At 33.5% G+C, this 12,817-nt stretch overlaps 2 protein-coding genes across 2 annotated transcripts; both read right to left on the bottom strand.

The window, feature by feature from the left end:
• Window positions 1-3,587: 3,587 nt before the first annotated feature.
• On the bottom strand, window positions 3,588-7,027 carry LOC18600044 (uncharacterized). The gene is made up of 4 exons (XM_007030294.3): window positions 5,669-7,027; window positions 5,387-5,578; window positions 4,192-5,274; window positions 3,588-3,926 (listed from the first exon to the last, which is right to left on the bottom strand). Exons 1-4 carry the CDS (start codon window positions 6,800-6,802, stop codon window positions 3,789-3,791), a joined length of 2,547 nt encoding a protein of 848 aa, XP_007030356.3. The 5' UTR covers window positions 6,803-7,027; the 3' UTR covers window positions 3,588-3,788.
• A 3,217-nt stretch (window positions 7,028-10,244) lies between these two features.
• On the bottom strand, window positions 10,245-12,405 carry LOC18600042 (uncharacterized). The gene is made up of 3 exons (XM_088806745.1): window positions 11,189-12,405; window positions 10,950-11,090; window positions 10,245-10,860 (listed from the first exon to the last, which is right to left on the bottom strand). Exons 1-3 carry the CDS (start codon window positions 11,723-11,725, stop codon window positions 10,450-10,452), a joined length of 1,089 nt encoding a protein of 362 aa, XP_088662871.1. The 5' UTR covers window positions 11,726-12,405; the 3' UTR covers window positions 10,245-10,449.
• Between the last annotated feature and the right edge of the window lie 412 nt (window positions 12,406-12,817).

The raw sequence follows: 12,817 nt of genomic DNA, 5'->3' as shown, positions 1-12,817 counted from the left end.
TATTACTTTCTTGTGTGAGGCAAACACGTTAAGTATATTTGGTTAGTTAATTGGATGAGTCAACAAGTAAAAATGAATATTTATATTTTTATAATTTATTTTTAAAAATAAATTATTCAGATTCTTATTTAGTTTTTGAAATATTAAAATTTTGAAGCTAGTTAATAAATATTATCGACTTCAGTTCTTTTTCTTTTTGTATTCATGTTATTGGTTTTAATTTTTTTTATTTTTAGAGAAGGAGGATTTGATTTTTTATTTTTTTTTAAATAGAAGTCATGCATTAATCAATGAGCTAAATGCTGATATAAAAAATAATTGATATTAAATCTTAATTCTATGATTTTGAAACAATCATTAGCTCTTTAAAGACTATAATTTTGACCCAATTCATAAATTATCAACAATTTAAAATTTACGATTTACTTTAAAAGTGTACATATATATACATATATAAATAAATAAATATATATATATATATATATATATATATATAACTCTCAAAATTGAATTTTTGAACTTCTATTTAAGTAAATGTTAATACTCGTACAATTATCATATCAATCATAGAACACATTTTAATGTCAAGTTATTTATAATGGAAATAACAATATGTATAAAAATATTAAAAATAAATAAATATAAAGAAAAATACATATATATTGGAAAGATTAGAACTGCATAAGAGGAAACAAGTTCTTCGTTTCGTTAGATGGCAAATTACAATATGGATGTCCAAACTTTTACTTGCATTTAATCATCAATAATACATTATATATGGTAGTAAATTTAGGTCCACATTCATGATTAAGGCAACATGTATGGAGACAGGAGGTTAGTTTCATTTGGATTTAAATTTCTTTTCTCTAAATAAAATAAAAAAAATAATTACTTCCATCTCCCCCCAAATAAATCCTAGAATTAGTATGCATCTCATCAACTTTAGAACTAAAAAAGTAACATCATCCATTTATTATATCACAATAAATATCTATTGGGAAGTGCATGTTGCATGATAGGCACATCATTTTTACACGTAAAGTTCATGTCACATGGTAAATCTTTTGTCTCTATACATGAGAGGGAGTATTGAAATTATGACATAAACAATTTCTCATTAGTCAAATCATAGATATTCTAAGCATATAAATATAATAAGGGTCTCATTCATTATTATCAATTGGTATTAGGTTGAATTTTCGTGCTAAAAATTTAACAATTCTCACATACATTGTGTCTCCTTTTTTTTTTCTCTAAGCATGAGCCTCTCACTTATTTATCATTTGAGCTCCTCAAGCTTATGGCTTTTTGGAAGGTCTTCTGTGTAATTCCTCCAATTCAGAGGAAGTTGATCCTCTTTTGAAGATTTTTTATGTATTTTTTTCAAATCCCACGTTCTCTCTTGAGGATTCAATTGCAACGGTTGTAATTAATTCATGACGTTATGAATTAATAAATTAATTATATACACACACTGAATCTAAGTGAAGACAATCTAACTGCTAAACATGTGGTCTTGAACTTGGAAGGCTGCCAAGTATAATATCTTTATCTTTATTTTTATTATAAAAAATTAAAAATTTTTTAAATTTATATTTTTGAAAATTTTGAAATTAAGAATTTTCTAATTTTAAAAATTGGAATCAGGCCCATTGGAATTCCAGATCCATCGTATTTGGATCCAGTAAGTTAGGCCCGACTCCAATTGGAGGACAAGAAGAACCTATGCCCAGAAAAACTGGAAATCCAACAAGCTGGCCCATCAAGAAAACTCAGGCCAGTGCAAATAAAGATTAACGCTCCCTAAAGAGATGGACACAATGGTTTCGGACTCCCGGATCTGGTTACGGATCCGGAAACAGACAGTCAAGTAAAAGAAACTGGAGGAGAGCCATAGCACACCACCATTTCTTGCTAGATTAATCCAAGGTACGTCCCTACTCAAATCTTTTAATATCTCTACACTGTGTTCGGTCGCAGGTGGAATGCCTTCTTATTTTCGTTTGATTTCTCGGCCGCCAATCTACCAGAAACTTGTGTCATTTTTTCTTTATTATATGTATAATTTTTGTTGTATTTGTTGCTAATTGAAACCTTCATATGCATAGAAATTGGTCATTTGATTCCAAGGTCCCCAAATCAGTTTAGATGTCTCTTGGAGTAAAAAAGTATTACATCTTTTAATTTAAAAAATTATAGATATAAACTTACCTTAACAACTATGCATTCTATATATACGATAAAAAAGATCGGTACATTTTTTACAATAATATGCATTTTTCATAGATATTACAGTAATATTGTCATGAATTATCTTCAACAAATGAATCCTTCATAATTAAAAGATGAATATAACATTTGGATTTAACAACTTGAGATATGAGAATACATTCCAAATGAAAATTGATGGCACATTGTGGATAACGATAAAGGGGTGCTCCTCTACAGCTTTTCTGACATTCATTAAGAGGAAGGTTCATGACTGCAGGAAAGTCTAATATCAATCTCAAAGTAGATAGAAAATGGACAATTAATGCAAACGGATAAACAAGGAAATTGATAGAAAGATAGAACAAAGATATAATATACAAAGAGATTGATAGTTAATTGTAGTTTAATTAAGAGATATAAATGTATTTGAGTATTTGACTCATTGGTTAGTGCATGATCCCTGCTTAAAGAGTAGGTTCGAATCTTCCCTCCCGAATTAGCAATAAGAGCATTTTTATTGAAGGAAATAGAATATAAAACTAATTCAGTGCAATTGGTTGAAAAAAAAACATGTAAATACATACTAATTTTTTAAAAATTGACCATATTTTCGATAAATATTAAGGGGTGCATGGAGGGCAAGGCAGGTATGCAAATATTATTGTATAAGTATTAACAAAAGTAAACTTGCACTCAAAATAAAGTAATATTACATATAAAACAAATTCTTAACAACTTAGGATAGGCTCTTTCTGAAAAGATTGAGATCCAAAATTCGAATCTTGGCTCTCTTACTTCTCATATTATTATGTATTAAAAAGGAACAACACAATTTCTTTAACGTTAGAAACACGACAGGTATACATTTGCTTCCCATTGCCATACGTTATAGATAAAACATATGCAAAGGCAACAATGTTAGATTAATATATCGGTGCTGCTTTGCTTTTTCCATAATTAAAGCATGTTACATTAACCATTGTGAGAAAATGAAGGTAACTAAATACCTGGCTCCTCAAGAAAGTATGTTAATTAATTAAAGAAAGGAAAAGAAGAAGGATAAAGGAAGGAAATGTTTAGACTTTAGAGTATCATATATTGTCCTTAATTCGTTGAGTAATCAAGAAACATCGTTGGTTTTGCCTAAGAAAGCATAAAGTTATTCAATCATTAATACTGCTTTAATGATTTTGCCAATCTTTTAGAAACGTTAAACAATTCAGTGATCTGTGTTGGGAGGCCTTGATGATCACAGCACGTCCAGCTTGCCGAGATAAAGAGATAAAGAGAAAATTTGACTATTCCCTTACCCTATGTTTGTTAACTATGTATGTATGGAGGAAAGGAAGAAAAAGAAATTGAAAGAGAGAAAAAGAGGTGGGAGGAGAGGATAAGGATCCCTTTGGATTTCTTAAACAGAGAGAAGGAAAGGGTAACTATGTTGTTTGATTAAGATATGAACTAAAATCAGATGGAAAATGACCATTTATGTTAGCTTGAAATTATGCAATCTTTTTTCTTCAGTGTTGATAGTTCCTCCATGGAAGATAGACGTAAAATTTATCCAGCAGCCCTGTCTACCTTTGTTCTTCTCTAGATTCCATTTCCTCTGTTTCTCTCCCTAGGGATGTCTTGCTCTCTACCTGGATAGAGGTCTTCTTCAGGTCTGGTTCCATAGTTGAACAGACCTCTATTTCTGGTGCGGGTTCCTCCACCTTACAAAGCAAAAAATGTTGTTAGGTTTTCTAAAATAATGAAAGGAATTGCGAAGTTTAGTAATTTAAAATCAAATTTTCTCAACTTATTTTCTCATTTATTGAACTATTTCTAGAGGGAAATAAATTAGTAATTGATCCAAAAACCCTCAACACAAATTTCAGAATTAGCTTAAACAGGCAACAAAAACCATCTACATATCTATTTTCCTTAAACAAAGAGCATAGTCAAATTCTAGGTAGGAGATTATAGATGTACATTTACCTTAGCAAGCGCGCATTCAATGTGAGCAACAAATAATCCATTACATTCTTCACAGAAATATATATGATCCTTCGAATGCCTTTCTTCTTCACAAACGTCACAATAATATTCTCCTAAGTCATCTTCTACAAATGAATCCACAAGAGTGAAGGGATGGATATGACAATCAGATTTAACACGTTGAGGTATTGGTATACATTCCAAATGAAAATTGATAGCACACTCCAAACAACGGTAGGAAGGCCCTACACAGGTTTTGCTGCATGTATTACATGAAAAGCTAATGTTCTCATTTTCAAAGAGCTTCTGACTTTCTGTCCCAAAATAGTAAAGATTATGTATGTGGGACTTGTGTTTTAGGGGCCGCTTCAAGGAATTAGCACATGAAAAATGGAGGTCTAGGGAACATTCAGAGCAACTATACCTGATGTTAGTCCACCTGAATCCTGTTCCGCAGGCATGACAACGATTAAAAATCTCAAAGAACTGGGTTAATTTGGCAACCAAAGGGTGTTCCGGATGAAATTGAAATTTCATCTGCTTTGGTAATGCAAGACAAGATTCATGAAGAATATAAGAACAAGCAAGGCAGCAAAAGGCTGCACCTACGATAGGTAGGTTGCAGCCATTGCATTGGAACTTTTTAAAGTACGGCCTGCAATTTGTAAAGACCAGCATATGCTCATGGCTGAAATGAGACTTCTTGGAGTCTCTTTTTGTCTGTTTTAGCCTTTGGCCCTCGTTTTGAGAGGTAGTCGGAGCAGCACATTTTAGGTCAAGCTTGAATTCACACTCCCAACAGAAGTAAACAAAGCCTTTTGAAATGTCTCCACATTCATCACATATAAATCTTCCCTGATCAGTAGGACATGTAGTAAGAAGCTTGAGAGGATGCTGGGAGTGAAGAGGGTGTTGCACGTCCTGGAACAATTCAGCACATGTTTGGTGCAGGTAATATTCGTCAGACTCACAGACATAGGCTGGACCTAGAATTCCCATCTTGCAAGCATCACAACAAGCATGCTTTTCAATTATCTCAAGAAAGCTTAGAGGATGATGGTGGGTGAAATGTTGAATTTGCCTCTGAAAGGAACAAAAAGAAAGAGCGAATGAACAAACTTATCATGAGATATATGTTGAGAATCAAATTGCTTCAATAGCTATAAAAAATTGCCCATGCCCATGATGATTGCACCTTAAATTGGCCATTATGGATGCTACCATTTGTTTCAGTTGGCTCAGAAAGGGCAGGATATTCAACATGGCTTTGCCTAGTTTCAACTTGTTCCATCTCTTCCTGTTCCACAGCCATGCCAGAGGTCTTCCCAAGATCAAGTTTCATATCTATAAACTGATGCCTTGGGGGCAACAGTTCTTTTGAATTTTCCTGAGGCAAACATTTAATAAAGGGCTGGTTACACGACTCTCCCCTAATAGCAAAACATATGTTGAAAGAGAATAAAGAACTTGGCCTTACCTCATTTATAGCACATTCAATATGAGCAATATATGCGCAATTTTCACAATAATATACATGATTTTCTGAATTTCTTTCTTCTTCGCAGATATCACAGTAAGACTCTCCAGAATCATCTTCTTTAAATGAATCCTTAAGGATAAGAGAATGTGTATGATATCGATGTTTAGTGGTTCTTGGTATTGGAATACAATTGAGATGGAAGTTCAAATCACATTGCACACAGCGGTAGAAAGCACAATCACTTTTCCCATAAAACCAACTAAAGGGGTTCAGAATACTCCATTCGGCTGCGGCATTGCAATTCCCATCACAGAGATTACACTTGAAATCTTCCTTATCTTTCACTATAAAATATGTAAGGTCATGCTCATGGCAGTTATGTTTCAGAGTAGGTAGGAGTCTAATGCAAAAAACATGAAGCCAGAAGTTGCACTTGTTGCAATAATAGTTTTGACAACGATAATCCTCGAGTTCACCTTTACAAGCATTGCAAGTGGAAGAATAATTCTTATATTGCAAGCCAAGTGAGTGTGATGGATGGAAAGGGTGTTGCACTCTTTTGGGTATCTTACTAAAACAAGATTGGTGGAAAAAGGTAGCATTCTTGCACAGTTCAAGACAACCCCATGACATACCTGAACCTGCAGATAGAGTCTTTTCACACCAAGAGCAACGGATCTCAGTTTTCCCAATCTTCCTATAGTTGAAAAGGTCTAGAGGATGCTCATGGCTGAAATGGTGAATTCTTTTTCTCTGCCTAATTTTAGACCCCTGGCCATAATCTTCCTGGTGGAGCTGACCCTTAGTTGAAGAAGCACAGTTCAAATCAAGGTTGAAGGAGCAACCTTTACAACTGTACCTATAGCCTCCAGAAATGTAGAAACATTGATCACAAACGAATTTCTCAGAATCATCACAGAATAGAGAAAGATGGTGTTGGGGGTGGAGAGGGTGTGAAAGCTGAGGAGGCAGCTCTTGTTCTGCACATGATTTGTGCAACCAAAACTTGCAGTTTTCACAAGAATAGGCGCGACCATCAATTTGCTGACTGCATTTATAACAACATGCCTCTTGTTTTTTGTAAAGATCATAGCAGAGGAAGTGTTTATGAAGGAAAGGTTCGGTCTCCATTGGAAAGAATGAGAGAGAAGTTCTTGGAGAGAAAGATAAAGAGGTCAGGGGATGACCATAAAGCCAAAAATGATTGTCCCCAGTAGCTATACAATTGAGCAAATGAATGTTCACCCCTTGATATCAAACAGATGGAGTCAAAAACTTCTATCTAAATTCCTCGTTTACAAACTTTTACCCAGGATTCTACCATTAATTACACAGTTCAAAGCTGATTTCAGCAAGATTTTATATGACAGAAGGACTTGCATAAAAAAATTGATAAAATCCTTGGTTCTGTTGCAAGTTTGGCCATTGTCTTGGTCCCAAATAATAAAAGGTTTCGTGAGGGACCCACTGTCAATATCAGTTGCAATTATCTTCTCCTTTATTGTAAAAGAAAGTTAGACAGCTTAATCTTAGCTTTTTACTTCTTTTAGGATGCGTTAGTGTTTCTGATTATCTGCATTGCATTCAAATATTTGTTTTTTTATTCACTTTTAAATCAGAGTTATATAAACAGTATAAATGTTTTCAAAATGTAAAGTTATTTTTTTATAAATAAAAGAAAATTATAATGGAAATATAACTATATAAAAGAGAATTAATGTTTCAATTACATATAATGAAATTTTTATAATATTAATCTATAATTTATTCAATAATATTGGAATTAAAAATATACATAATTTTAATAAAATTCATTCAATAAAATTTTTATTTAATTACAAATTGGACAAATCTTATTATTAATATTTATAATAGAAATTATTTAATATAATCAAAATTATTATATATTTACAAATTAGGTAAATCTTAATAATATTTATAATAAAAATAATTAAAAATAAAATAAACAAATATAACCGTTTTATCAATTAAAAAAATTCATATCATTGAAAATAGAGAACCCCTTTGCCCAATCTCCCCTGTAGGATCCCTTCAACAATATTTATTACAGGCAATAGGTTGGACCACCCCTTTACCAGAGCCCAATTGAATTTCATAGAGTTTTTATGTGAAACTATGCAAAATACAAAAATTTCACAAAATTAAAGTATCTTACCTTAATCTTTCAATTGAAGGAAATTTTTCTTAATTTTCACCCTGTCTGTAGGGTTTTCCCATCAAAAATAAAAATGGTTGCTAAGTGTTAAGTAAACTATCTAAACTACCCCTAATTTATTCTCTAAACCCTTAACATAAAGAAATATTTTTTAATATAGATCTAATTATTTATAAAGTAATTCAAAAAGATTCTATTTGTCACACTTTGAAATCTTATAAATACACTGGTGCAATTGTCATTTGGGTTAAGGAATTACAGTTTGAATAAAATTTTATATTTGAATGTATTTCATCTCAATTGCAAACAAATAAAATTAAAAAAAAAATTGAATCCACTTATCAAAGCAATGTAAATCCAAGCCCAAATAGGTAAAGGTAATCCACTTGAGATTTAAAAAAACCCTTTTGAAATTTGATCACGTATGTTTATTCAAATAGTTATGTTCATTAAATAATTATATTTATTCAAAAAGTTATATTTATACATTTAGATAAATTTTTGTCTAAACAAGATTTTAGTTTTTTGAAAATATATAGAAATAATTTTTAATCAACCACTCATCCTTCTCCAAATACTTCTTAAATTACTTTCATACTGTTTTGTTGTAGAAAACTCATATAGCAGTTTGATAATTTTGTCATAGGTCGATAAGTACTCGGTGAATTGATTTGTATCAATCTATAACGCAATTAATAACTAAGTTTTTTTTTTTTTTGAATAACATTGAGTTTTATTATCTAAGAGTTTATGGTCTATAACTTTTTTGCACACCAACAATGAGGATGAATAAAACCTCAAATACAATGGCACTGACACACGTGTTGAAGCCATTCTCTCTCTTCTTTTTTTTTTTTTTGTATTTTCAATCTTGTGTTCCAAGAAAATATGCATTGATTCTTATAAACTTCTCAAAGATTTTACTGTAAATGACAACATTTGAATTTTATAACAAATATGTAACTTAAAATAAAGATGTTCTAGAAAATTAGAGATTGGTGCATATCGTTATTTTTTTTTTTTAATTTTCACTACATATGATCTAAAATTTTTATCACATTAGATTAATTGTATCACTTGCACAAAAATAGAATCTTTCAAACCAATGACGAACCTGTCTAATGCCATTGAGGTTTGCATGCGCAACCATGCAAGGATTTCTTCCAATCAACATTATGTGGGAAGCCAACACAACAGCAGATGGACTAGCTATAAGGCTGGAGTGTAGAGGGTCTCCAACTTCAAAGCTACTTCTAAAACCACAACAGGGAAGAACTTCACTGAACTTCTCCCTCGTTATTCTGTTATTTCTCGCCCCTCCAGTGTGCTAATCTAATCTTTTGATTACATATAAGACATCTTGTAATAATAAGGCTAAGGAATGTTGTTCTTTTGTTTCGTGAGAGGACTTATGGTCTGGTCCCTCTATGCTTCTGCCACTTTGTAACTTTTGTCCTCACGCAAGCCTTCACTGAGTCTGCACCCCGTAAGTTTGTCTTCCTTACAGAGACTCCCAAAGCAATAAAATTCCTGCCTTTCAAAAAAAAAAATAAAAGATGGTCAGTTTATGATGGTTAAGCATAGGACATCTGAGATTAAAGTTACCCTATCACTGCTATATACCGACTTCTATAGCTAAATAAACCATATGTACTAATGGTTAGATTAATTCATTTTTCTATGAATAGCTTCCAAACATTCTGTAAAATGCATATAATTAAACAGCAAAGTGAAGACGTTACCTAGAAAAGTACACCAACAGAGTAAAGCGCCACAAAATGCAATGATAGATAGACTAGAGAGCAAGAGACTACACGTTGTAAAGCAGGACAAAATCACTGAACAAGAAGATTAATTTTAGAAGCTTATGGATGTATTTTGGACTCACCTTCTAAAGCACACATTCAATATGAGCAACAAATAGGCCACAGCATTTCTCGCAGCGGTTGACGTGATCTTTACCATTTCTTTCTTTTTCACATATGTCACAATAATATTCTCCTTAATCATCTTCTACAAATGAATCTTTAAGAAATAAATGATGAATATGATGTTTAGATTTAAAAATTTGTGGTACTGGAACACATTTCAAGTGAAACTTAGTATCACACTGCAAACAACCGAAGAAGGGTCCTGGAAATGATGAAAGACTTTCCATACAACGTCTGCAATAAAACCATTCCCTAGACATCATACGGCTGCCATCTTTCCCACAATAGTAAAGATCATGCTTGTGGGAACTCGATTTGAAGGGCCTTCTTGGGGATATAGCGCATTGATGATGGAAGTAGAAGTCAGAATGAAACTTACAACTATAGCCAACGTCACTTGGGCGAAAAACACAACGACAAAGATGGCATTGAACAGGGAAATCTCTGCTTTGTGAAGCCTCCAATTAGTGTAACGGATGAAATGGACATTGTATCTCTTTTGGTAATCCAAAACAAGATTCATGGAGAATAAAATCACAATCAACGCAACTATAGGCCGGACCTACGATTGATAGGCCGCAACCATTGCATCTAAATTTCTTAAAAATATTCCCACAATTGCCAAGGACCATCTTGTGGTTATCGTGGAAATAGAGTAATTTGGATTTTTTCTACATGTCTTCTACTACTCTTTGGTCTTCATTTCTTGGAGCAATTAGAGCAGTAGCACATTTCATGTCAAGCTTGAAGTTGCAAACAAGGCAAAGGAAAACAAAGGCAGAGGAAAAGTCTCCGCATTCATCACACAAAAAAAGCTCACTTCTACGTTGAAACTTAGGAAAGAGGGTGAGAGGATGCTTTAGATGAAGAGGATGTTCCATATCTGGGGGTAATTCAGCACAAGCTTTGTGTAGGTAATAATTGCAAATTTTACAGATATAGGCTGGGCTTGAAAGTTCCAGATGGCAAGCATTACAGTAAAGGCTTTCAGGATTCTTGTTTACCCCATAGAAGCTCAAGGGATGTCTTCTTTTTTTTTGAAAGTTGAAGCTCAAGGGATGCTGACGGCTGAAATGTCGAATCTGCAGCTCAACGAAGGCAGTTACTAGTTTTGACTTTATGATAGAATTTGATTACAGAAAAAATTTTGAGGAATTTCGTATGGTTGTACCTGAGGGGCAGGAAATTCACTCTGTTGCTCTGCCTTTTGCTCTGTTATGTTTTCTAGCAAGGCTTTGCTATCCATGTTTCCGCAGGACTCTCCAGACTTACAAACCAAGTGTGAAATGTCTTCTGCTGATGAAGTTTCTTCCTGATAAAAGTAGTAGTTACCGTTATTCAAACCCAGAATGATCACTGAATTTTATTTTGCAAGGGATTCAGAGAAGAACTCTGTGAGGCCAAGCTTACCTCGATAATTAGGACACATTTGATATGGGCAATGTATGTGCACTGCTCACAATAATAAACATGATGTTCTGGGTTTCTTTTCTCTTCACAAATATCACGGTAATACTCCCCAGTATCGTCTTCAACAACCAAATCCTTGAGAACAAGAGGATGCCCGTGATATCTATATCTGGCTATAGGTGGAATTGGAATGCATTCGAGATGGATGTTGAAATCACATTGCACACAGCGGTAGAACGCGCCATCCTTGCTTTCAGTAACACATTCAAAACCACAAGCATTGCATGTGAAACACATGCGTCTACATATTTTCTTCTCAAAATAAGTAAGATAGTGACCGTGGCACTCATGCTTTAGGGTGGGTAAGAGATGAGCAGAGTGACAATGAAGAACAAAGTCACAAACACCACAACAATAGTATGGGCCACTTGAGGGGAATGCAAATTTATTACAGGCATTGCACAAGTTCAAATAGTAAGTATAGCGCAAGTAAAGGGGATGAGAGGGATGGAAAGGATGTTCCAATCTTCTGGGCATATAATCAACACTACAAAATTCATGAAGGAAGAAGTGGCAAGCTAAACAGCCGTATGATGTTCCTGATGGTGATAGAGGCTTATTACACCAATAGCATCTATAGTCATTTTCTTATCCTCCTATATTTGAAGGAGTCCAGGGGATGAGAGTGGCTGAAATGCGTAATTCTTTTCTTCTGCGGAGGCTCGTGCTCTTCAAGTGGTTGATGATGACTAACAGAAGAAGCACATGCCAAATCAACGTTGAACTTAACAATTCTGCAATTGTATCTAGGGCCTCGAGATATATGAAAACAGATATCACAAATGAAATCAGAAAAACCATCGTCGACGACTTTGAAGAATCTTAGATCTTGCTGCGTGTGACGAGGATGTATGATCATGGAGGCAACTCCTTTGCCAGGCATGACTCGTCCAGCCAAAACCCGCACCTTTCACAAATATAAGCCGGGCCATCAATTTGCGCTTTGCAACCATCACACCATTTATCATCATCTGGAAAGCAAAAACCATGATAGCAAAAGTTATGTGCTCGACTGGAACAATTGGACATCATCTCGGAAAAGGAAAGGAAGAAAACAAAATTTAATTATCAGTTACTGGATGCTACTTTGGTTTTGTGAGATTGATGATCACATGAGCAAGTCTTTCAATTTTGAGATGGGAAAATACCCGTATATATATTTGAATCTTCAATATTTTCTTATCGTCATCTCTATTTAAAAAATATAGAATTAACCACTTTTCCAACTTTAGAATTTAGCATACGGCCATTAAATTAATTGAACTCACACCCTTTTGTTTTTGATCAGATAATATATACACAGTTACGGATCCTACATCAGTAAAATACGAGATGAATCTCAAATATATAAATATGAGTCTTCCATCAGCAATCATGTTTTTTTTTTTTAGAGTGAGAATGGTGGCATGTTATTTATAAATTTACTTAAATTTTATTTTTAAAATTTAAAATTATACAAACTTAGCTTAAGTTCTAGCTCGTAACATACACTTCTCACCCAGCATTACATATTTAAAATCACACGGACTTGGGCTTAAGCTCTGTCCCATGACACATACTTCTCACCCA

The sequence above is a fragment of the Theobroma cacao genome, chromosome 5 (assembly GCF_053813885.1).
Source record: "Theobroma cacao isolate CCN51 chromosome 5, ASM5381388v1, whole genome shotgun sequence".
NCBI classification, from domain to species: Eukaryota; Viridiplantae; Streptophyta; class Magnoliopsida; order Malvales; family Malvaceae; genus Theobroma; species Theobroma cacao.
This window is presented reverse-complemented; position numbering and strand designations above follow the sequence as displayed.